The following is a 24,133-nucleotide window of genomic DNA, read 5'->3' as shown; positions in this document are numbered from 1 at the left end:
AAATTATAATTATTTATATGCATGTTGATAATTATTATAATATATTAATAAATATTATAAGTTTAAAAATAAATATTATAACTAGTTTTATTATTATTTATTATATTTTAAATTTATTTATACTATATTGTAATTTAAAATAATTTATTGATAAAAATTTATTTAAAAATTATAATTAATAAAGTTTAATTAATAATATCATATGAATAAAAATTAAAGTATACCAGCCGTCCTTATGAAAAGGGCTCTAATTAATTCGTATCCTATCAAGACTGCAGTCTGATTTGGACCATAAATTGAATTAGAATTGGATGGATCAAATTTAAAATCAGATTGGTCAGTTAATTTCAAAATTTGAACTGAAACTTTAAAAACCTAAAATCAGTATGGTTTAATTTTTTTTTTTTTTTTAAATAAATTATTAAATTAACATCCATCCACCCTTACGAGTTCCGGCAGGATTTGTTCCCTTAGATTCTCGCATCGCATCCTTCCCCAAGTGGATTTGGCCCAAATTTCCTTTTGAAAATTAGGTCGCCTCCCCACTACTCGAACCCTTGACCTCCCACTTTAAGGGAATAGTCTGGTGAGAGTGAGTACTAATTACTCTATTCCGACCTTTTCACCGACACTGTTACCTTATGTCAATTAAATTAATGTATAAGTAAATTAAATTATTAAATATTTTTTTCATTCTATATATTTTTTTATTTTTTAATTATCTTAAAATTTTTATGCACTTTTATTTTTTTAATTATAATAATATATAAATTGACTATTATAATTTTATCTTATTTTTAAAAAAATTCTCAAAATCACTTTTAATATTTAATAAAATTTAATATATTTTAAAAGGAATATAATTAAAAAATTAATAAAAAAATTATATTACTTAATATTTATTTTTCAAATAAAAATTATGGATGAAAAGAATAATTAAATTTAAATTTATTTTTAATTTATAAAAAATATTATTTATATTTAAATGTAATATTATTTTATTTTTATATTATAGATATATTATTTTATTTTTTAGATTATGTAATATTTTATAATTTATTTGTTTAATAAAAATATATATTTAATAATATTTAAGACTTATATTTATTTTTTTACATTTTATTTAAATTTTTATAAATTAAAATCGGATTAACAATTTATAATTTAAATTTTATTTTGAAATTAAAATTAAAATTAAAATTATGAAAAATAGAATCATATTCACTTTAAAATTAGATTGAAATCAGATCAGAACCGTTAAGAAACCAAAATGTGCTTGAATCGTTTTAAATCAAATCACTTACAATTCAGTTAGAAAAATAAATTGAACCGCTGGTTCCGAACCAGAACCGGACCGTGGCAAAAATTTATTTTCCATAAACGAAAATTCATAAAAACTTGGACGTTAGGGTTTCCGGGTGGCGGGAAGATCAGGCGGGATAAAAACAAAGAGATTGAGTGAGAGGAGAACAGAAATAGAAATAGAAGAAATGGCTAACAAGCTGATCAGCGAAATGGGACTGCCCAAATCAATCGCAAACATATTTGCGGCTCGGAATATCAATACTGCCAAGGTACTATTGCTTTTGTCTTTCTCTTTTCAGTTTCATATCCTCTGTATTTGTACACTTACTACGTAGAAGCTTTGAAGGAGAATTCGACTTTTTGTTATTAATCCATATAATTAAACAAAAATGATTTTTTTGGGGTTTTTTGTTTGGTGCCGTTTTGTTTGGTTTCCTTGAAATTGAATACTGTTTGTCTGTTTCCAGGATGCGTTATCTTTGACTGAATTCGAGTTGATGGAGCTGTTAGATGTGGGAATGGCGGATGTAACATCTGCAGTGGCGCACATTAGCGCAGTTGTTTCGCCTCCATATCAAACTGTGGGTGTGAGGTTTTACGATGAATATTGAACTAGTTTTTATAATTTACTTCAATTTAATATGTTTTCATGATTTTTGATTTCTTGGAATTTGGTTGTTATAATTTTAAATTGAAAAGCATTGTCTCTTAGAATTTCTGACTTGCTTGTTTTTGTAGGCACTTTTTTTGATGGAGCAACGGCTACAAAATGAGCAATTTGCAGGGCATCTGCCCACTCGTCTTAAGGGATTAGATGATGCCTTATGCGGTGGCATACCATTTGGTGTTTTGACAGAGTTAGTTGGTCCAGCTGGAATTGGTAAAACACAAGTATGGCTTTCATCTAACTTCGTCATTGTATTTATTTATTTTTTTCTCACTTTTGGCTTATAGACAGTGTGGGCTTACGAATGTATCATCATGTTTTTTAATGTGAGGTTTGTATGCACGTACATTCTATGTGAAGCTTTTAGGATATTGGGATTATGCTGAATATTGCGGCTTCACTCAAGATCGCTAGGGGTGGATCATATGCTGTAATCACTCATTAATAAATAGTATTGCACCAGGATTGGTGGAATTTTATTGAAAAAAAAAAAAAAAAAAAGAGAAGGCTGAAAACAACTTTAGCCAAGACGCTGAGAAATGAGATGTTGGATATTTGAGATGGCTTATACTTGGTCCCTGATAGGAATAAATGGTGTAGCATTTCAAAACCTTTTTTCCTTTAGAAATTTAGATTAATAATAACTTGATTTGAATTTAACTGTAGTTCTGGCAATTGTTCTTTTTTTCTTTTCTAATTCATAACAAGTCTGAAGAAAACTTTGAGGTCTTGGATTGTAGATGCATGTTTGGTCTGTGACCTGCATACGCTGCTGCATGATGCACTCATCACAATAACTTTCAGAGGACAAATTCTTTAATGTAGCTAGAGCTGGTTTAACCCGTTAACTGCCTTTTCACTGTGATTGATTTCTTTGCCAAATTATTCCTATGATTATTACCTTTGCTCCAATATCATCTTCTCCTTGCGAGTGTTACATAATTTCTTGTTGTTGCAGCCTAATGAGATGTGTGTATCTGTGTGCTTTATGGACAACATCCAATTTGAGTAGTTCTTTGATGTTTTTCTTTAACTGTAGTTTTGCCTGAAGATATCGTTGCTGGCTTCACTGCCAGCAAGTTATGGAGGTTTAGAAGGCCATGTAGTATATATTGATGTAGAATCCAAATTTAGTTCAAGAAGGTACTTGAAGCACACCTATTGGTATCATTTATTTAAAGTCTGTGACATTATTTTTCTTTTATATATCACAAGAATTAAAGCTGTTTCAAATTATGAAATGTGCTTTTCTTAGGATAATAGAAATTGGATCAACAAGTTTTCCAGAGATATTTCATAGGAAAGGAATGGCACAGGAGGTAAGAAAAAAGGTTTTAGAAGACACCTTTTTGAGTTTATTGCATCATTGCTTAAGTTTTTCATTTTTCAAGGACTGATGTTCCATTTATTCTGCAGATGGCTGGTAGGATACTTGTTCTGCGACCAACATCACTTTCTGAATTTACTGAGAGGTGTGAATCAATGAAAGCTTTACTTCACATTTAGTGATGAACGCCACATACTAGATATGAGTTCAATGTGGCTCTATGGGAAACAAAATGAAAAATCCAGCTTGGTATTTGGTCGTGCACAATGAATACCAATTGTTCTAGATTTCAAACTAAACATATTTGAAACAGAGATAAAAAAGGAGAGGGAAGCTGAGAATTTGATTGGGTCATGGGGACTGAAATAGCAAAAAAGAGATTCTGTGACCGTGAATAGTAGATTTGAAGCTACTGTTCACAAGGGACGTGTGAAGAAAAGCTGAGCAGATGACCAGACCGAGTGGGCTGGAGTCGCCGGTCTTCGGCAATGCTAGAGGAAGGATCGCCGGAGTGAAAAAGTCGCCGTAGAACTATTCATGCCCTGGTGCGTGTACCGGAAGCCGATTTTGGTGGCGGTGCGTGGAGGTGATTCTGGTGACGGTGCTTCACAGGGTCTCCGATTGAAGGCCGGCAAGACTGGTGGGTTAGGTGATGAGACCAACTAATTTCCAAAAAGTCTCCAAACGGAGGTGGTAAATCTGCCGCTCACAATTAGGCCAAGTTTCTTGGCTTTGATACCATGTTAAATCTAAATCAAGCCTAACTCACTTGAAAAACTAGCTTTGAATTGCCCATAACCCATATAAGGGGCACATTATCCTTTCCCTAAAACCGACATGGATTCAACAACACTCTCATAAGATTCAACACACTCTCATGGGAGGCCCAATATTGGTGGGTGGGACATTTTGATACCATGAAACAGAGATGATACTGAGATGAAAAAGGAAATTTGAGAGAAAGATGTTTGATAATTCCCTCAAGCCAATTGGGTATATATACCACTTACAATAGTAAATTAATTCCCTAATTATAGTCTAATAATATCTCAATCATATCACAATCATAATCATATTTCTAATTATGTACACAATCACTACAAATTTAGGCTATTTACAATTACTATAAATTTAGGCTTTTTATAAAAAGTATCTCAACAATATTAATATTGGGGCGTTTAGGTGACACTTATAGATGACAAATAATATAAAAAAGAGAAACTTTAGACAAAGCTCATGGTTTGAACTTATTTTACTATGATCATCATGTAAGTTTTGCCTCAATAATTTCATAAGATAATAAATTCAGCAATAATAATAAAAATTATTCTAATGGCGCAGTAATCAAGCATTACCCCTGATCATAATGTCTCAGCATTCCATAAACAGTTGCACACAATATCAAACTCTAGACAATCTAATTAACGAACAATATGTGAAGTGAATATAATCAGTCTCTATTAAGTGCTTGAAATTAATATATTATGAGCATCTTACAACTTTATAGTTGAGTGAATAATTTGCATCTATGAATTAATAGTTGATTAGTATTTATGTATTTTGTCATGTATTTCTTGATTTATTTTACTTTTCAAGCATATTGATTTGGCGATAATCTCTGTTGTTAGGAAACTAAATTATTACATGCTTGTGCAACTCTTTCATCAGTAATCTTATAGCATTTCTAGTGAACTATGAGCCCGTGTCAGTTTGTGTTTCTCTTTTATGTTCAATCAATAGCGAAAACTAATCTTTCCTCTTTAACCGCAATAAGGGTGATGCAAATCGGGAAAAAAAATTTGTTGATTCTACTTTTGAGGGACTGAACCATTCTCATTGTTGGAAATATAAAGCAAGATTCTGATATTCCCTTCCAAGGGATGCAGTAGTCCATGTAGCATCTTCCAAATCAACAAGGTCTTGTCATTTCGACATGATTCACAGGACCAGGCCATGAGTGTCGGAGTTTTAACTATTTAACCATTCCATGTTACAGCTTTGGGTTGCATTGACTCATAGGATGGTGCTAAGTGGAAAGAATGGGACATTTGTATTGTGTGTGTTTACTTGGCATGATTTCTTCTTATTCCTGAACAATCATTTACTCTTAGTCTATTTTTTCTCGATTTTAATTGACTGGTAAAATTATAAATATTGCTTTGTCACCAGTTTGCAACAAATCAAGGTTTTGCTACTTCAACAACAAGTGAAGTTGTTAGTTATTGATAGCATGGCTGCTCTAATTTCAGGGTAAGCTGCAACCCCTTTTTATGAGAGAGAATATTGTAAATAAAGGTTAGCTATTTTGATATTATTATGTGCTCAATATTTTGTTCTATTTTGTTCATTTACATGGACATATGTTGTTTCTAATTATTTTGAGAACTTGTACCAAATCTTATAATTTAATCATTGGTTCACAAAATATTTTGATTCTCTATTCGACACCATGATTCTTGTGTGTTCAAGATGTATTATATACTGTATAATGGTTAACTTACTTTGCTAATATGATTAATGGATAAAATTGTTGCTTTATAACATTTCTCATTAAGCTGAGGGATTACTCACAGAATGAGAGTTCAGAATTGAGTGGTTACTAACCAGTTTCCTTTTTACCAGAGATAATATTTTCTTATTTATATATCATTGACTTTTAAATTGACCTGTTCTTCTATTTGGATCGTGTTATTATTAAAGCAGCGGTACCATGTCTTTTTCAGGGAATATGATCAGGGGGCTCCTAGACAACATTCATTGGGATGGCATATTTCTTTTCTTAAGTGAGAATCTTCTGCTCATTAATGAGATTATCATTATGTTTTTACTTTACTCCATGCTCAAGGCTTGTCATATCTTCTTCTTTTCTTTTGAACATAGGTCACTTGCTGAATTTTCGCGAATACCTGTTGTGGTGACAAATCAAGTGAGATCTCAAAGACGTGATGAAGTCTGCCAGTATTCTTTTCAAGGTCTATTAGAATTTTGTATTTGTGAAAATCTTCTACCTGATTTGTTAACAGAATATGTATTTTCTCATGTGCAGCACAAAAAAATGCTGAAACTCAAGAGGGAACTGACAAATATGATTCTCATGTTGTTGCTGCTTTGGGAATTCATTGGGCTCATTCTGTCACCATTCGTCTTGTGCTTGAAGCTAAATCAGGTTTGCATGACACTTGCAATACCTTTTACTAAGCTTTAGCTGCCATGAATAATTTTGTATATCAAAACGTGAGTATATCAATACTTTTGTAAATTACTTAAATATAATTTTTATTTTTCAATCTAAAAGTAAATTTTAAACCTAAATAATGCAATGGTAATAATAATTTATTATAACAAATTTTGTTATTGAGATGAACAATTTAGTTTGATATTTTAATATTATATAAAATTTAAATTGGAATAAAGAAGTATTAAAAAAACAAATGAAATATAGAGGGTGTTTGGTTTTTCTACTTAATATTTTAATATTATATAAAATTTAAATTGGAATAAAGAAGTATTAAAAAAACAAATGAAATATAGAGGGTGTTTGGTTTTTCTACTTACTATTAACTTAAAATATGTTTTTAACTTATAAATCAATTTAAAAATAAATAAGTTAATTGTTTGGTAAAATTACTTAAAAATTACTTTTAAGTAGTTAAAAGTATTTAGTTAAGAGGTGCTTAAAAGTAACTTAATTTATTAAAATGACGAAAAGAATATGTAAAATTTGTAGTGATTAAAATAAGGACAATGTTGATATCGTAAAAAATGTCAAGATTATATAGTTTTTTTACTTGGTCAAATATTAGTTTTAAAACAAGTAGATAAGTCATAAGTTAAGCTTATCTTACTTGGAACTTCTTATTTTAAGTAGTTTCTTGTACTTACCATACCAAATATCCTCATAATTTAGTTAAGTGTTCTTTTATTCTTTTATCTAAAAAAGATCTAATATCTTAGTTTTGAAATTTTATTAAAATATATATATTATAATTTAAAAGAACGATGAAAATTATAAAAATAGAGATGGCAGGTTTGAACCTAACATCTTTGAATAATGAGGCACCCAGTGAATTCATCTAGTTTTTGCACACTAATTGAGCTTTGAGATTTTTGTAACGAAGAAACAAAATAAAATAATAATACAAAGGAAAAAGAATGTGATATGGAATTTGATCCAGGAACCATGAGTCAATGATACTGACAAGGTTAGTAAATTGTAGAACTCTCATGTCTTTTCCTTGCAGATTGACAAATAAATTAAGGATAAAACATGAAAACTATTTTAAGTTGTTTTCTAAGCATTAGTTTAAATTTAGAAAACTTGGAATTTTTTTTCTAGTTCTCTTTTTGCAAAATTTTTAAAGCTAAACCTAAATTCCACTGTCAGTTTCCTTCAATAATTTTTTTTGTAAAACAAATCTTGTTTTCCACAATTAAAGGTATTATTTTTTTTCACCTATTTCAACAATCTATCTTCCAAAACCATTGTGCTTTGCTATGATGTATATTATTTAAATAGAATGTGGTTAGCAACAATGTTCTGCAATGATGAAAATTCCTTTGACAAAATTCCTTTTTATTGATTAGTAGGCTCTTCTTATTATGTTAACAATTGAATTCAAAGAATTTGCCCACTAGTTACTGAGATACCTTTGGTTTTAGGTCAGAGGTACATTAAGGTGGCGAAATCTCCAATGTCACCACCCATAGCGTTCCCTTTTATCATAACATCATCGGGGATAGCATTACTGGAGGATGATGGAATAGAACTGAGAGGGCAAGAGATAAACACAATTCATTGTCAAGGTTTGTTACTGAGATTTATTAGTAGATGATCAAGACAACCAGTGGTACAGAACTACAGATTAAAGATAATAGGATGGAACGAATACCTACTATTAGCTGATACATATTTATCTGTATACTTGACAAAATGATGGTAATCCTAGCTATCTGCACCCCTGATTACTGCAACACATTGTAAGCGTATTTGTATGCTTATCCTTTTATCTGCTTTAAGCCCTCAATGTTGTAGCCTGTTTTCTTTAGTTTCTTTTGTTTTTTGGGTTGATGTAACTAGATGTTATAATCTAATATTTGAAGGTATAAAAAATGCAGGCCTTGATGAAATTATTAATTTTGATGGGGAAAGGATGAAGTAATCAATCAGATTGAAGGTAAAATTTCTTTCTTGTTTAACTATTATTCTTGAAGCTAGATTTATCAGGATTTGAAATCAGATCACTCATTGCTTTACCATAAAACTATTTACATGTTATAATATCTGGGTAATAGCCATTTCTAGACAAGTTGTAGGTAAACTTGGAATTAACACCCAGTGTGTCTGCTTAACAATGGTAAAATAAGTAAATAGTATGCCACTCTTCGACAATTGAACTAGCGGTGGAAATCCCATGTCTAGCAAAAGCTCCTTTCTTGAAATTGACCGATAAAAGCGAGAAACCTATGAAGTATCTTAGAATATAAATTCTAAAACCAATTTAGCGGTAAACATCTCAAGGTGCAAAGTCGGTTTGAAAAAAAAATGAAACCTAGTAACCATTTAGATTGCATTTGTTGCAGGGTTGAGGAAATGAGTAAAAGCTTACATTAGCAAAATGGGGGTAAAGGAACTTGGCAAAGGGATAGAAGCAGTAAAATTTATGTTTCTTTGGTAAGGAGAAAAACCACAATGAAATGATATGTATTATAATTGCAACTCATCTAAGATGATTAATCAACGAATAGAGTTGAAATGAAATAAGAAAAAGAATTATCTTCTTCCCCCCTTCAACCCCCTCTCTTATACCTGCTTACAAATAATAGCCTTAATGTAAACAAGAAAATGCATTGCTACTTAGGTGTGGGACTAGCGGTAGGTGATGACCTTTCATCTCAATGGGGTTTTGTAATGCTAAGAACATTTTTCCTGCATACATTTAGTACATGGCTGCTATCCTGATATATTGAAATTTGACCAAGTCATTCTATGTAGTAAGCTTGTTTGCAATTTCCCCATTTTTCATACTATCTCATGTTCCTTCTTTTCCACCTCAGAGTCATAGGTTGAGAAAAGTACGAAATGCACTTAAAATAGAACTCAAATTAGAGAATACCAACTCAAAAATTGTTTTGGAGGCAGATTGATAGGACAGGGGGTCCAAAAACAAGGAGTTTTAAGGTATATTCCAGAAGAGCTAAAGGACAAAATGAAGGATTGGTAGCAGATGGGAATTTGGCGGCCAGCCAATATGGGAGAGTATGCCAACTGTCATGAATCAGTTATAACCGAAGCACCCAATCCAACTTATAGGGAGTGCAGCAGAAAGGGAGGGCATCTTTTGCAATCTGTAATTGGGAATTTCTCTGAAGAGAAAGGGCAGGGTATTCTGCACGGGAGGTTTACTACTGGTCTTGGGATTCACTCTGTTTTTTTGTTTTTCTTTCTATTTTCTTTCTCTAAAATTTTGTTTAACTTTGCCGTTGTTGTTTGGTATTGAAACAAGAGCAGGAACTTATTAGAAGAGATATTGATTGTAACTATTTTTCTTGCTTTTGTGAATAGTGCTGTCATCAAGACAATCATTTTCTCTTCAATTATCTGTGTGTCAAATCCTTACTCCTTGCTCTATTGATTTGGTCCGACCTGCCGAATCCCTTTCCCTCATGACCAAAACTAGAATGGAGAAAATGGAGCAGGTAGAGAGGAGTGTGAGTGAGTTGGAAGGAGCTATAGCTGCAATACGATTGGGGTAGGAACATATTTAGGCAGAGCAGGAAACAAAAGTTTAATAGGTTGGAAGCTTTAATAGCCACCTTGGTTAAAGGCAAGGGAACAACAGAGGTGGGTGATTACAGTTCAGTCTCCCATTATTATGACTCCCCTAAACTCGTCTGACGCAAGAGCATAGACCCTTATTGTTGGAGGATATTACTTCGGTGGCAAAGAAAGTGGAGATGCCGAATTTTGATGGAACAGATATGGTGGAATGGGTGCCTAGAACTGAAAAATTCTTTGGAATACAGGACACCGCAGAGGAAATCAAAATTTCTCTTGCTCTCGTGAGTATGGAAGGATCACCTCTGCACTTGTTGTGTTGGTTGCAGCAAAGAAATCTTCAACTAACATGCGCTCAGCTGCGGGAGGAGTTAATGCAATGATACAATAATGAAATGTCGGAAAATCCATATGAGCACTTGGTGGCACTAGTGCAGGTTAGAACGATGGCTGAATATGTAAATGAATTTGTAACTAGAGCTTCACTGGTACCCGATGTTATATACAGACATCGTTGGGTTTCTTCTTGAATGGATTGAGGGAAGACATAAGATTGCGGCTTTGCTCCCATGAGACTACTGATTTACAGAACTATGAAATCGGTTCTTGAGATTGAACGATAACGATTATCTTCTTCCAAGAGCTAAAGGACAACATGGGCAGATGGTGGATTGTAGCAGAAGGGGATCAGCCATGGGTTGGGTCAGAAATCATTGGGTTTTCAAATTCAAAAAGGACCAATTGTGCCTCGTACAATTTACAAATGGGATGGGCCACTCTCAAAAGCACTTGATAACCGGACCCACCCGACCACTAAAGTCTCAGCTCCAACAGGTGGTCCTCCTAGAGCCCTCAACTATTCAAATCGACAAGCTGCTCGACAATACTGGGCATCAAGAGTACCAGGAGATGAGGGTAAAGGGGCTTTGTTTTAAGTGCAAACAGCCATACTCACCTTTGCATGAGTATCCGAGTAAGTCTCAGGGCCAGCATTGCTGGGGAAGATGAATTTTCGGTTGAGGAAGGGGAAACTACAGAGATTGAAGGTGAGGCACTGGAAACTGAGATCATCGAAGCCCTTTCTCCAGAATAGAACTACCAATGTTCTCACTGGAGGGTATTCATAGACCTAGAACGATGAAGTTCCGTGGGTTGGTAGACGAGAATGAAGTAGTGGTCCTAATCGATAGCGGGGCAAGTCACAATTTTGTGTCTTCTAATTTGGTGCAACAGATGAAGAAAACAGGAGATGTAGATTATGCAGCGACTATGTGGCCCCTAGAAACTCATGTGAAGTTTGAAGAAGCTGAAGATAACCTCCAACCATAACAATAGGAATTACAGAAGTTAATTAGCAGGTATGGGAAAATTTTTGAGGAAATACGGGAGCTGCCTCCACAAAGACCAGCGGATCACCGCATTCCTATGCAATTGGGTATGGGTCCTGTATCTGTTAAACCATAATGATATGGCCACATTTAAAAGGATGAGATTGAGACAACGGTTAGGGATAAGCTTGCAGCAAGGATCATACGGCCTAGCACCAGTCCGTTCTCAAGCCCAGTACTGTTGGTAAAAAAGAAAGACAGAAGTTGGAGATTTTGCATAGGCTATCGGCAGCTCAATAGGCTATCGGCAGCTCAACGAAGCCATAGTACCCAATAAGCATCCTATTCCTGTGATTCAAGAATTGTTTGAAGAATTATAGCACATATTTCACGAACTTGGACTTGATATCTGGATATCATCAATTCCGCAGACCACATTTCGAACTCATTCGTGGCACTATGAGTTTATAGTCATACCTTTTGACTTAATGAATGCTCCAACAACTTTTCAAGCAGTCATGATTGATATTTTCAGACCTCAATTGGTGTTCTTCGATGACATCTTAATATACAGTAAAGATTGGGAATCTCATATGAAGCATTTGGAGAAGGTATTCAAAATCTTACAAGAACAAAGGTTTCATGTCAACGGGAAGAAATGTTCTTTTGGTAGATTCTCGATAGAATATCTAGGACACATAATTTCAACAAAAGGGGTGGAGATGGATCACAGAAAGGTGTATGCTATTATTCAATGGCCAATCCTAAATCAATTAAAGCTATACGAGGATTTTTAGGACTTACTGGGTATTATCACAGGTTCATCAAAGGATATGGACAGTTGGCTCAACCACTGACAGCTCTACTTAAAAAGAGCATTCTCAAAAGTTTCAGTGGAATGAAGAGGTTCAGGTGGCATTCGAATCATTAAAGAAATCGATTATTTCATCACATGTTTTGTCACTGCCAAAATTTCAGTTACCATTAGTGGTCGAGTGAGATGCGTCTGGAATTGGTGTAGGAGCTATATTGATGCAACAAGGGCGTCCCATTGCTTTCTTCAACAAGGCTGTGTCAGGGAAATTTTTATGCTAAATCAATGTATGGAAGGGAATTAATGGCTTTGGTTCTGGCTATTCAAAACCGGAGGCCTTACTTGATAGGGCATAAATTCACTGTTAAAACAAAAAATGGCAAGCACACCTGCCCAGCAATATTTGATCTCAAAGCTGATGGGGTACGGTTTTATGATTGAATATAGAACTGGCAAATCAAATAGAGCAACAGATGTTTTATCCAGAAGGGAGGAAGAAGTGGAAATTCAGATTGTTCTGTTCTGCAATGGGCTGATTGGGATCAAATTAATGTTGAAGTTCAGCAGGACAGTGACCTACGAAAGATCATTCAAGACTTGCAGACAGGGACTCAACAACATATCAATTACTCCCTTATTCATGGAAGGTGACATTACAAAGGAAGGTTAGTGCTACCTGCAAAATCCCCATGGAGGCATGGATACACAAATTAATTTCTGAGGTTAGAGAGGGCATTCCGGAGCATATCGTACTTACAGGTGTTTGGCTTCTAACTTCTATTGGAAGGGGATGATGTTGACTTTCTAGAAATTCGTGGCAGCTTATTTGGTCTGTCAAACACACAAATATGAAACTCAGAGCCCTGCTGAATTATTGCAGTCACTTCCCTTACTAGAGAACATTTGGGAAGATATATCAATTGACTTCATCATAGGAATGCCACGTTCAAAGAAATCTGATTGTATTTTTGTGGTGGTTGATTGATTGTCTAAATTTAGTCATTTTATTCCTTTTGGACATCCTTTACTGTCAAAGATGTAGTAGAGATATTTGTTAGAGAAGTGGTGCAATTGCATGGAGTGCCATGGACGATAGTAAGTGATTGAGACCCTCTGTTTCTTAGTAATTTTTTAGGAGAAATTTTCAGAATACAAGGGACAATTAAAATTCAGTACCGCTACCATCCTCAGTTGGACGGGCAAACAGAGGTCTTGAATAGGTGGTTGGAGACCTATTTAAGATGTTTTTCTTCTGAGCAGCCTAGAGGATGGTCGAAGAGGTTATGTTGGGCAGAGTATTGGTATACTACCGGTTTCCAATCAGCCATTAGAAGGACACCGTTCGAGGTTATATATGGGTGACCATCCCCTGCTCTTCATCAGTATTTGCCAGGAGAAACCAGAGTGGAAGTTATCTCTCAACACTTTCAAGATAGGGATGAAATTTTGAGACAACTCAAATTTAATTTGCATCGTGCTCAGAAGATAATGAAAAAGAATGCGGACAAACACCGGCGAGATTTAGAATTTGCTGTTGGGGATCGTGTTTTCCTGAAATTAAGACCTCACAGATAGCACTCAGTGGCAATCCGAGTTTATCCTAAGCTGCCCACCCATTATTTTGGGCCATTTGAGGTGATCGCAAAAATAGGTGCAGTAGCGCATAAGCTGAAGTTGCTTGATACAAGAAAATATATCCTATGTTTCATATTTTTCAATTAAAACGAGTTGTGGGTTATCACCCTATCATTGCAAATATACCAACCCAATTAGAAGTTTTAGATGAAGAAATGGTTGAACCCTGAACTTATTTGTCAATAGAGACAGCTGCGTGAAGCTAATCAACTGATATCCTAAGTGTTGGTAAAATGGAAAGGGAAAGAGATAGAACAAGCTACATGCATGAATTCATCGGATTGACAAGGTCAATTTTCGTATTTCAGCCTCGGGGACAAGGCTAATCTTCGACAGGGAGGTAATGATAGGGCAGAGGGTCCAAAAACAAGGAGTTTTAAGGTATATTCCAGAAGAGCTCAAAGACAAAAATGAAGGATTGGCAGCAGTTGGGAATTGGGCAGCAGCCTCTGGAAATATCGGAGAGTCCAACGGTCATGAATAAGTTATAATCGAAGCACCCAATCCAACTTATAGGGGAGGGCAGCAGAAAGGGAGACATCTTTAGCAATCTGTAATTGGGAGTTACTCTGAAGAAAAAAGGCAATGTATTGTATTCTGGACAAGATTTTTACTCTTGGTCTTGGGATTCAATCTGTTTTTTATTTTTCTTTTTATTTTCTTTCTCTGAAATTTCATTTTACTTTTCTGTTGTTGTTTGGTATTGAAACAAGAGCAATAACTTCTTAGAAGAGATATTGATTGTAACTATTTTTCTTGCCATTGTGAATAGTGTTGTCATCAATGCAAGTATTTTCTCTTCATTCATCTCTTTTTATCAAATCCTTACTCCTTGCTCTATCACAGATCTTTGAAAGTCTAAACATTAGAAGTAAATTACATGCTATTGCTAGCTTGTTTTGCATGATATAGAAGATTTCGGATTTTGCATTATATATGTATATATCTCAAATTCAGCTGAATCACGATGAAGTTTACCGTAGGATATCTTGTTCAAAATTTTGATGATTCTAAAATTTGAAGAAATCAAATCTTATTCTAACATCAAGTGTTTGTTAAGTGTTTTATAGAGTTTTTATGTTAAAGACTTTGATGGATGGGGATACAAAGCTTGAAGATGTCTTGAGAGTTTATCCCCTAAATCTGATTCAAGATGAGTCAAAGTCATAGAATACAAGATCAAGCTACTACAGTGATTTGAAGGTTTCAAAGGATGACACTCCAATAAGGTAACTCTTAGGATCTTTGCAAAAGAAAATTATAATTTCAGTTGCCAAGATTTAAAATGTTTTTCTCATGTATATTAGTGTTTTAGAAACTCATTTATCCAATTGAAAGTGATAAAAGTGATTTACATAGTTAAAGTTTTCAAAGTTTGGTATTGTTCTAAAATTAGAACTTGCAATTTCAAAACTAAAATTTCTTGTTTTGACACATGGATTTTAATTTCGCTAGAGTCTAAAATAACGGTTAGTTTTTTAGCAAATCACCTTTGTATCTACCAGGATCAGCTCCCAAAGGGCTCTTTCTCACTTCCAACCTATATATACATCATTTTACAATATTTGCAATTAATACAAATCTATTATTGATTGAGATTAATTAGAGGAGTTATTGTTTTCATTTAAGAGCACTCGTTGAGCATTTCCTAACAAATCCAACTCTCTATTAAATTGATCGGCTAACTTGTGCTCTGTTGAGAGGAAGTGATACTCTTATAAAAAATTATAAAAACTTTGGAAAACTTGTGAAAATTATAAAGGCTCGACTCTTGCCGGTTGAAAAAGAGTTAATACTAAAATCATAGAATCTGTTGAAACTGATTATAATTTTGAGTTTGAGCACAATGTAGCTCTTAAACCTCATAAGATCTCATTTTCAGTTGTTGGTCCTTTCTCTGGACGGTCTATATATACCAAAAGTACTGCGAGAAAGCCTATATACGCAAAATCCCTTGTCAATTGCCTGTACTTTAAGAAGTGGACCCTTTCCCTTGAAAACTAAGACCTAGCCTGGAAGAGCTAGCAACAAAGGATGCCCCTTTGATCTCTCAATATCTATTTTACTTATGAATTGGACTCTTTTTAAAATATCTTCAAATTCAAGCCTTTACTCGTGATTATAAAAATTTAGTGTGATTAGATGCTTCAACAAACAAAACAGGTATAATACACAACAATAAAAACTCAAATCTCACAAGGCAATACAATCAATTAAGTTTAGCAATTATATCATTGATAAACATAATAAATAAATATATAAAAGCTAAAATTAAAAAGAGTAGGGATAAGAGAAATTAACATTTTGATTTTTATAGTGGTTCAACTAACTGGTCTACATCCACTCTTTCAAAATTCTCCTTTGAGTACTCCTTTCCACTATTGACTTTTTTTCAATCGGTTAGAGACAAAACTTTACCCTCTCCACAAGTTTTTGCCACTTTCTACAAGAGTATTACTCACTCTCAACAAGCCACAGGCTATTCCAAGTTTACAAACCTTAAATAGGTTCAAATAGACGATAGAAATAAACTTTCAATTAATTTCAGAATATCTAACAAGAGAAGAGAATTGGATTTTCCAAGGAATGCTCTTGAATGGAAGCAATAACTTCTCACAACTAATCTCAATCAATGATAGGTTTTCATTAAGTGCAAAATAATGTTGTGTGTGTAGGCTGGAAATGAGACTGACAGAATTAGAAACAATGAAGAGCTGATATCTCTTTTGTTACTTACAATAGATGCTGAAAAGTAAGAAGAAAGCAAATAAGATAATAGAAATGGCTGCCAAGAGCCCCCAGGGAAGGATCCTCGTGCTGAGAGAATTCTGCCTCTCTGAAAGTAGAGATAAATCTCAGAATATACTGATGCCTTCTCTCATCACCCTTCTTTCTCTTTATACTCTTTCTGTTAGCCTTCTCTTCTTGAATATTCCCCCCTTTTGCAAGCTATCCAACCACATAGTTTTTAACCTCCTTTATTTCCCTCTTGCTTTTCTAGAATTCTCCACATCTCTAACAATACCACCCCCTCAAAGATAGCCTTGTCCTCAAGGCTGGATTTCAAACATAAAAATTGAAGAAGACAGTGTAGCAGCTCCATTAGTTTATGTAGAACTAGAAATATTTGCAGACCGTTGTGATTCCTATTGAATCCACCACATTTCCCCGGTAGCACATAATAGCAAATCAACAAACAATCGCCTGAAATGGTTACTTTTGATTTTTCTGCAAATCTTTCTATTGAACCAAACTCATAGCTGAATAACTGATTCATGTCATTCTCTATCCAGTCAAGTAGATAAATAACACAGACAAGCACAATAAAAATTATCAGCATCTGAATTTGCATGATTGCCTTTCCCATCAAAGTTGCAAGAGAAACTTCCAAGATGAAGTCCCATAGTATCCACATACGATGTTGGTGAAATGAATAGAGAATTTGAGGCTAATATTAAAACTGTGGAGAAATTTAAATATTGAAATGGAATAGCAATTTGAGCAGAGTGTACAAATTAGACTCATGATCAATGAAGAATGCAACCCCAAGGGTACTCCACCACAATTGAATCTTCAAATCATAAGAGAGTTCCTCAGTGTGCTCATTTGCAGAAATAAAAAGCAATTGCAGCAACACCCACCAAGCACTTATGCGTGTTGAGGCTAAAGAGATCTTACCTTCATGGTTCATTATATGTTTGTGGAATCAAGTTTGTTGTACTAAGGGTTTTTTTGAATGAATGCAAGCATATCCTTCCTATTGGCATTACAAGCAATGTGAAATCTCCACTTATCAATACAACCCACATAATTTGCCTTATTGTTGGAGGTGGCTTGATAAGTTGGGCATTTGGAGGCTTTGGCAAGGGTGTTTTGAATTGCAATGGGCTGATATATAGAGGCATGAGTGGAACAAAAATCCTTTTGGAATCCTCTATCAAAATTGGCCTCAACCCAAATAGAATAGATCCCAGCTCAAGCCCATATATCATCAGCTTCTTTCCCACCATGTTCCTAGAAATGAAAAGTCGAATTTGGGTATCTATCAGGTGTGCAATATGCATGTTAGCCTTACTACTTAAGTCGATCTGAATGTATCAAAACTCTTAAGTTTATATGATAGGATCTAGACTATTAGGCTCATAGATGTCAAACTTGAAAAACTTCGACTATATAACTCACGTCTTATGTGTTTCATGACTTTGATTCATCTTGAATTAGATTTGGAGGTTAAACTCTCTTAATAACGTTTTAAATTTTGTTTTCTTTTATATCAAAGTCTTCAAAATAAAAGCTTTACAAGATAAGACACTTAACAAACACTTGCAATATAAAAATATTAGATTAAAATTTGATTTTCTTAAGTTTTGTAATCATCAAAGTTAGAGCTCATGGGGTCAACAAATACCAAAAGGAAGATATATGCTTATGCATCTAACTTTTATTTATTATAATGTTGGAAGGTAAGATTAGGATCAGCCAATCCTCATTCACTTACAAAAGGAAAAGATGTAACCAATACTTTTTGTATCCTTGGAGGTTTATAAAGTAGAAGCTAGTGTATGTTGTAAGCTAGGATTCTTTTTAATTGCAGAAATTATAAAGGGAAATTCTTGTTTCCTTTTCAATGTAGAAGCTTCAGAAATTTGAGGTTTTGGTAATAACTGATAATACTATGTTTAAGTTGGAATCAGATTTTGATCCTCAATTAGATACTCTTTCTTAATACAATCTAATTGTACTCTTTGTGGCTTGTTGATAGTGAATACTGTTGTTTCTTTACTAGCCAGAGCTTGGGCACGAGATCTAAGGTAAGGGCAGCTGATAGGTTGCCTTCCTAGATTTGAAGGTAAGAGCTCCACTTTTTCTTTAGACTTTTATGAAGGAAATATGCTTAAGATGTTGCACGTGTCATTATGTACTTAAATAGACGATGCTTCCTTCTGGGGCTTTTTAGTTCAGCTCCACGAAGTTCAGCATAACATCCAAAATCAAAGGCCTTAGAATCATTTGGTTACCTAAAAATATGGTGCCATTACCCAAAGGGAAAGAAAGAGAGAAAATCTTACTGGGTACAACAAAATTGAGACATTATTAAAAAATTGTTGATTTTCAGTTTGTGATTTATAGCTGGGAATATGAATTTGGTGTGTTGCTTGTTTTGTTTTATATTCAATGGCATTTCTTCTGTTTGGGGCAAAGGTCGGCGTTGTCGACTCTTTGCAAAATATAACGTGTTTGCTGTGTTTTGCTTGTAATTCAACTTTATAAGCCATCTCTTTCAAGCTGAAAGGACAAAAAAAAGTAAAATAAAATTATAGGTGTTAAATAGTAAGAATATTTAAGATAAATTAATAATTTTTTTCAATACAACATAAAAAAAAATGGATTTTACAAAAACACTGACGTTTTAATTACGTTTTACAAAAGTTAAAACCTAAACTTAAAATCAATTTAGTTTAAAATTGAATCTCATTAAATAAATTTAAAATTAAAATTTTAATATTTATAAAAATTGAATTGAATTAATTTTAATAAAAATTGAATTGAATTTATCTTATTTAGTTCTATTGATCGATTTAAATTTTTAATAAATTTTTTATTTTTTATTTTTTATTTTTTATATTTTAAAACTTAATTAAAATATTTTAATTTTAATATTATTTAATTTCATTGTATTATTAAAAATAATATATTATTATCACTAATCAATTCAATTTGATTTTTTTAATATTTTTTAAATTAAAATTGAATCAAATCAAAATTTTTAAAATTAAAAATTAAATTAAACTAAAATAAATATAAATTAAAATAAAATTTTAAATTCATTTAATTCATTTAATTTTTTTATTTAAACTAAATATTATTCACCTCTGTCGGCTTCTTCGTCAATTCCCTAATCCTTGAGTAATCTATTTGCATATCTTTGATTTGAGGTTATTGTAATGGTAAGAACTAAAGCTTGCATTTCACTTCGTTCTAGGTTTTTTTTAATTTTGTAGAAATTAATAAAATATATTATTTATAAAAAAGTTAATTATTTATTTAAAACTAATAAATTTTACTTTTTAAATAGAGATTTATTAAAAAAATAAATAAATAGATTATTGCATAAAAAAATAAAATGAAATAAAGAAAAATAAATTTATTTTTACGGCAAAGATAGAGAGAGAGAGAGAGAGAGAGAGAGAGAGAGAGAGGGACTGTGTAAACGTTTGTTAATGGAATGGGGAGACGAAAACACACTAACTTGCGTCTCTTGAAAAGGATAAATTCAAATCAAACCGTTGGGTTGGAACCGAAGGGCAATTATGTAAATTCACAAGGAATAAGTAGATCTCCTGATCTTTTCAGACAAATCAATTATAATAATTGGAGTTGCAGTTGAAGAGAGAGAAAGAAATAATAAAAAATAGAGAAATTGCTTTAAGAAAATGGAATAATAATGGTAATAATAAATAGAATAGAAAGTTTTAACAAAAAGACATGATTAAAATATTAGGTTGAAGGAATGGACATGAATGATCCACGTCTCCCTCTGAGTAAACCTCGTACAACTCTTGCCGACAACATTCCCGCTCCTCGTTCTTTCCTTTTTCTATCTCTATTTTTAATTTCTTTTTCATTTTTATTTTTATAACTAGAGAGCATGACCTCGTTTCCGTTCAAATTTAGCATTAGAAAGGTAAAATAAAACTATCATTCATTAAGATTTTGAAGTGCAAATTATAATTTATTTTTTAATTTATTAAATTTATATAATATTTTAATGATAATTTAAAAAATTTATTAGATAAAAAAATTTAAGTATTATTTTATATTTATATTTTAATTTTAAAATTTTAGACAATAAAATTAATTTTTTATGTTTATCTTAATTTTAATCATTTTTCTTAATTAATTTTAATTAAAATTTTTTATTTTAAATAATAAAATTAAATTTTTTTAATTTATCATAAATATTAAATTAAATATAAAAAATTAATAATAAATTATAATATGATTATTAAAATTTTATATTAATAAATATATAATCTTTTAATTTAAATTTTATATTGAAAATATATTTATTTTATATTTATCATATAACTATTAAATAAATTTTTTACTATATAAAATATCACATAAAAATATTATGTATTAAATATTTTATTGAAAATTTATACTTATCACATATAAATATTATATATTAAAATATTTTATTGAAAATTTATACTTATCATTATTATGTATATATTTTTAATATATAAAAAATTATAATTTATATTAATAATATTAAAAAAATAAAATATTTCATATTTTAATATGTAAAGTCATTTTTTATAATTTTTATAAAAATTTAAATATGTTAATTTTTAAGTTATTTAAAATATTGAATATTTTTATTTTATTTATCTATCTAAAATGTAAACTTATAATATATATTTATTTATTGATTGATTTAATAGAAATTATATTTTATACTATAATTTTTTATATTTTAAATTTTTATTAAATTACAATATGTGTGTAAGAATTGAATGGAAAAGTAAATAATGTGATTAATAAAAATGGATGAAATAAAAATATGTATTTTAAAGATTATTTTATTAATTAAATAAAATTTTAGTTATTTTATTGTAATTTTTTTATAATTTTTTAAATTCAATTTAATACTTTTATTATAATTGTGATAAATTTAAAAAAATTTAATATTATTATTTAAAATTTAAAATTTTAAAAATAAATACAAATTAAAATAAATATTTAGATTTTTTTATTTAATAATTTTTTTAGGAATAATCGTATGAATTATAAATTTTTTAGTTAAAATTAATTAAGATAAAGAATTAAAATTAAAATAAATATAAAAAAATTGATTTTATTATCAAAAATTTTAAAATTACGATATAAATGAGAAAAATAATAAACATTTAAATGTTTTTATCCAATAAACTTAATTTAAAAATAAATTAAAATAGATAATAATACTAAATTTAAAAACTAAATTTGTATTTAAATTACATAATTTTTATCAATTTTACTTTTTTATTGTATTAAAATTATCGTTTATTTTATTTTTATAATATAGTAATATATAAATTGATTATTATAATTTTATTTTATTTTAAAAAAAAAAATATTGTTTAATATTTAATAAAATTTAATATTTTAAAATGAATATAATTAAAAAATTAAAAAAAAATTTTTAATATATATATAATAAATAAAAATTATGAAATAAAAAATATAATAAAAATAAAAGATATTAAATTTTATTTTAAATTTAAATTTATTTTAAACTATTATTAAAAAGTTAAATCAATATAAATGATTTAAAAGAACACATTTAATCTTTTAATGATAATTTTATGGATAAATTTAAAATTAAAAAGTAAAATTTAATATTTTTAATATTATTGTATAAGTAAATTAGATATTTAGGACAAAATGTCTAATCCAAGGGCGAATAATTGTTGGTAGACGAGGCAACATTCATCGAAGAGTGAGCTACAATGTCTATATGCTTTTACTTTATTCATTATGTTTTTTCTTTATTTTAAAAAAAGAAAATAAAATTGACATGCGCACATTGCTTTGCCTTGAGAAATTATCATCACATTTTATGTTTACTCACTTCACCTTTCATGCAAAATCATTTCCCTAAAAACATAAAATGTCAAATTTTAATCACACTCAAAATCACAAGAAAATTAAAGTAATGACTAATGGAGTTTGAAAGAGTCCGGAGGTAGCCAGGCTTAACCGATCATTAATATATGTACGAGAGCAAAACTCGTACTAATAAATATTATATTTTAAAAATTAAAAAAAAAATTAAATAGCCGTCGAACGAGAATTAAAATTTTATACGAATAAATAGATTTTCGATGTTAATTTTATAATTATCTTAAAAATGACACAAAAATTAAAGCGATGCCTAATAAAATTTGAACCGTCAGACATATAATAGTTTAAAAAGGTTTCAACTAATATAATATATACTCATAATGTGTCATATAAGATGGAATTCAGACTAATCAAGATTTGATTTATGGGTCGATTAGAATTTGAAAGAATTCGAAGGCAGCAAGTCTTAGACTAATCACTAAAGTCTGTATGAGAGTAAAGGCTGCAATAATAGAAATTCTGTTCAAAAACTCAAAGCAAATTAAATAATTATTTGACGAGAATTAAAATCTCGTACTTATGAATAGGCTATCAATATGAAAGTAAAAGTCACATTAGAACGCACTCGAAAAAGATAAAAACAAAAAAAATAAAAAGAGGGAATAATCAAACTACGAATAAACTTACCAAAAAAAATATCAAACCCTAAACTCATCTTAAATCTTGAAGCATTCAAAAGCTTCATAAAAATTAGTCATAACATTTCTATCGCATTATTAATTTCACTTATTAATAGTAATTTTAGTAATATAATTTTTTAATTTTATTTTAGTAAAATAACTTAATTTATTAAAAAAATGAAAGATTTTTGTGTTTATATATATTAATTTTTAAAATGAATTTGGGGAAACTAGTTTTTTGAAATCTAATTAAGATATAAAAAATAATTGTAGTTGTCTACTTTTTTTACAAGAAAATTCATGTATTTCAATTGGCATTTAGAAAATAATTATACTATAATGTTTTCATAATTAAAATAGAGTACTTATTTAAGAAATATTTATTCACACTAATAAAAAAATTAATCATGTTTTAATTAAATTAAATAAAAAACTAGTTATAGTTAGTATTAGAGAAATTAAATTAAAAAAATAGGATTTTTGATCAAATTGCCAAAAGTAGCCCTTAACCAAATTAAAAAAAGATGCAACATAGGAAGCACGTGACCTAAATCAGGTAAGAAAAGGTTGAGAAAAATGACAAATTACATTGAATAATAAATTATTTCAACAAATCGATCGATCTAGAAATAGTAAGAAAGGGACCCACCATGGTCCACTTCTACTTTTTATTTTTTTATTTTTATTTTATTTTTCTGTTGAGAATGACGCCATCATTTCTTTTCTGTCTCTTCTATTTATATGTATCAACTATAATAATTATTTTTTTAATATATATAATAATGCTTTTTATATAATAAATTATAAATATTATCATTATCGAAATTGAAAGCACTTTTAAGAGTTTGTCGCACTGATTGGTGGGTGCATGGGTATTTTCTTATTTTAAAATTTTTTAATTTCTATTGTTAAATATTTTAATATATTTTTTAAAATTAAAAAATTAATTAAAAAATTTTTTATATTATAGAAATTAAATAATAATTTTTTTA

The 24,133-nt window shown here is 30.6% G+C and overlaps 1 protein-coding gene across 22 annotated transcripts; it reads left to right on the top strand.

The window, feature by feature from the left end:
• The first annotated feature begins 1,340 nt into the window (after nucleotides 1–1,340).
• LOC110614056 (DNA repair protein RAD51 homolog 2) lies at nucleotides 1,341–19,185 on the top strand. Of its 22 annotated transcripts, XR_002487703.2 has the most exons (14): nucleotides 1,347–1,574; nucleotides 1,773–1,892; nucleotides 2,044–2,196; nucleotides 3,012–3,115; nucleotides 3,228–3,291; nucleotides 3,389–3,444; nucleotides 5,469–5,549; nucleotides 6,023–6,082; nucleotides 6,180–6,271; nucleotides 6,346–6,465; nucleotides 7,959–8,102; nucleotides 8,415–8,473; nucleotides 14,922–15,080; nucleotides 18,614–19,174. XR_002487703.2 is itself a non-coding variant. In XM_043955959.1 (13 exons), the coding sequence occupies exons 1-12, from the start codon at nucleotides 1,491–1,493 to the stop codon at nucleotides 8,456–8,458; spliced, it is 1,071 nt and encodes a 356-aa protein (XP_043811894.1). In that variant the 5' UTR covers nucleotides 1,342–1,490; the 3' UTR covers nucleotides 8,459–8,473; nucleotides 9,439–14,652. The 22 variants fall into 22 exon arrangements, 17 of the variants coding, with proteins under 17 accessions (XP_021611209.1, XP_021611208.1, XP_021611207.1 ...); XR_002487707.2 differs by lacking the exon at nucleotides 7,959–8,102 and having other exon boundaries at nucleotides 1,341–1,574; nucleotides 6,180–6,225; nucleotides 18,614–19,185; XM_043955959.1 differs by lacking the exons at nucleotides 14,922–15,080; nucleotides 18,614–19,174 and adding an exon at nucleotides 9,439–14,652 and having other exon boundaries at nucleotides 1,342–1,574; nucleotides 6,180–6,225; nucleotides 7,964–8,102.
• Nucleotides 19,186–24,133: the final 4,948 nt, after the last annotated feature.

This window comes from Manihot esculenta, chromosome 4 (assembly GCF_001659605.2).
Source record: "Manihot esculenta cultivar AM560-2 chromosome 4, M.esculenta_v8, whole genome shotgun sequence".
NCBI classification, from domain to species: Eukaryota; Viridiplantae; Streptophyta; class Magnoliopsida; order Malpighiales; family Euphorbiaceae; genus Manihot; species Manihot esculenta.
Note: the sequence above shows the minus strand (reverse complement) of the source record. Positions and strands in the feature narration are given on the sequence as shown.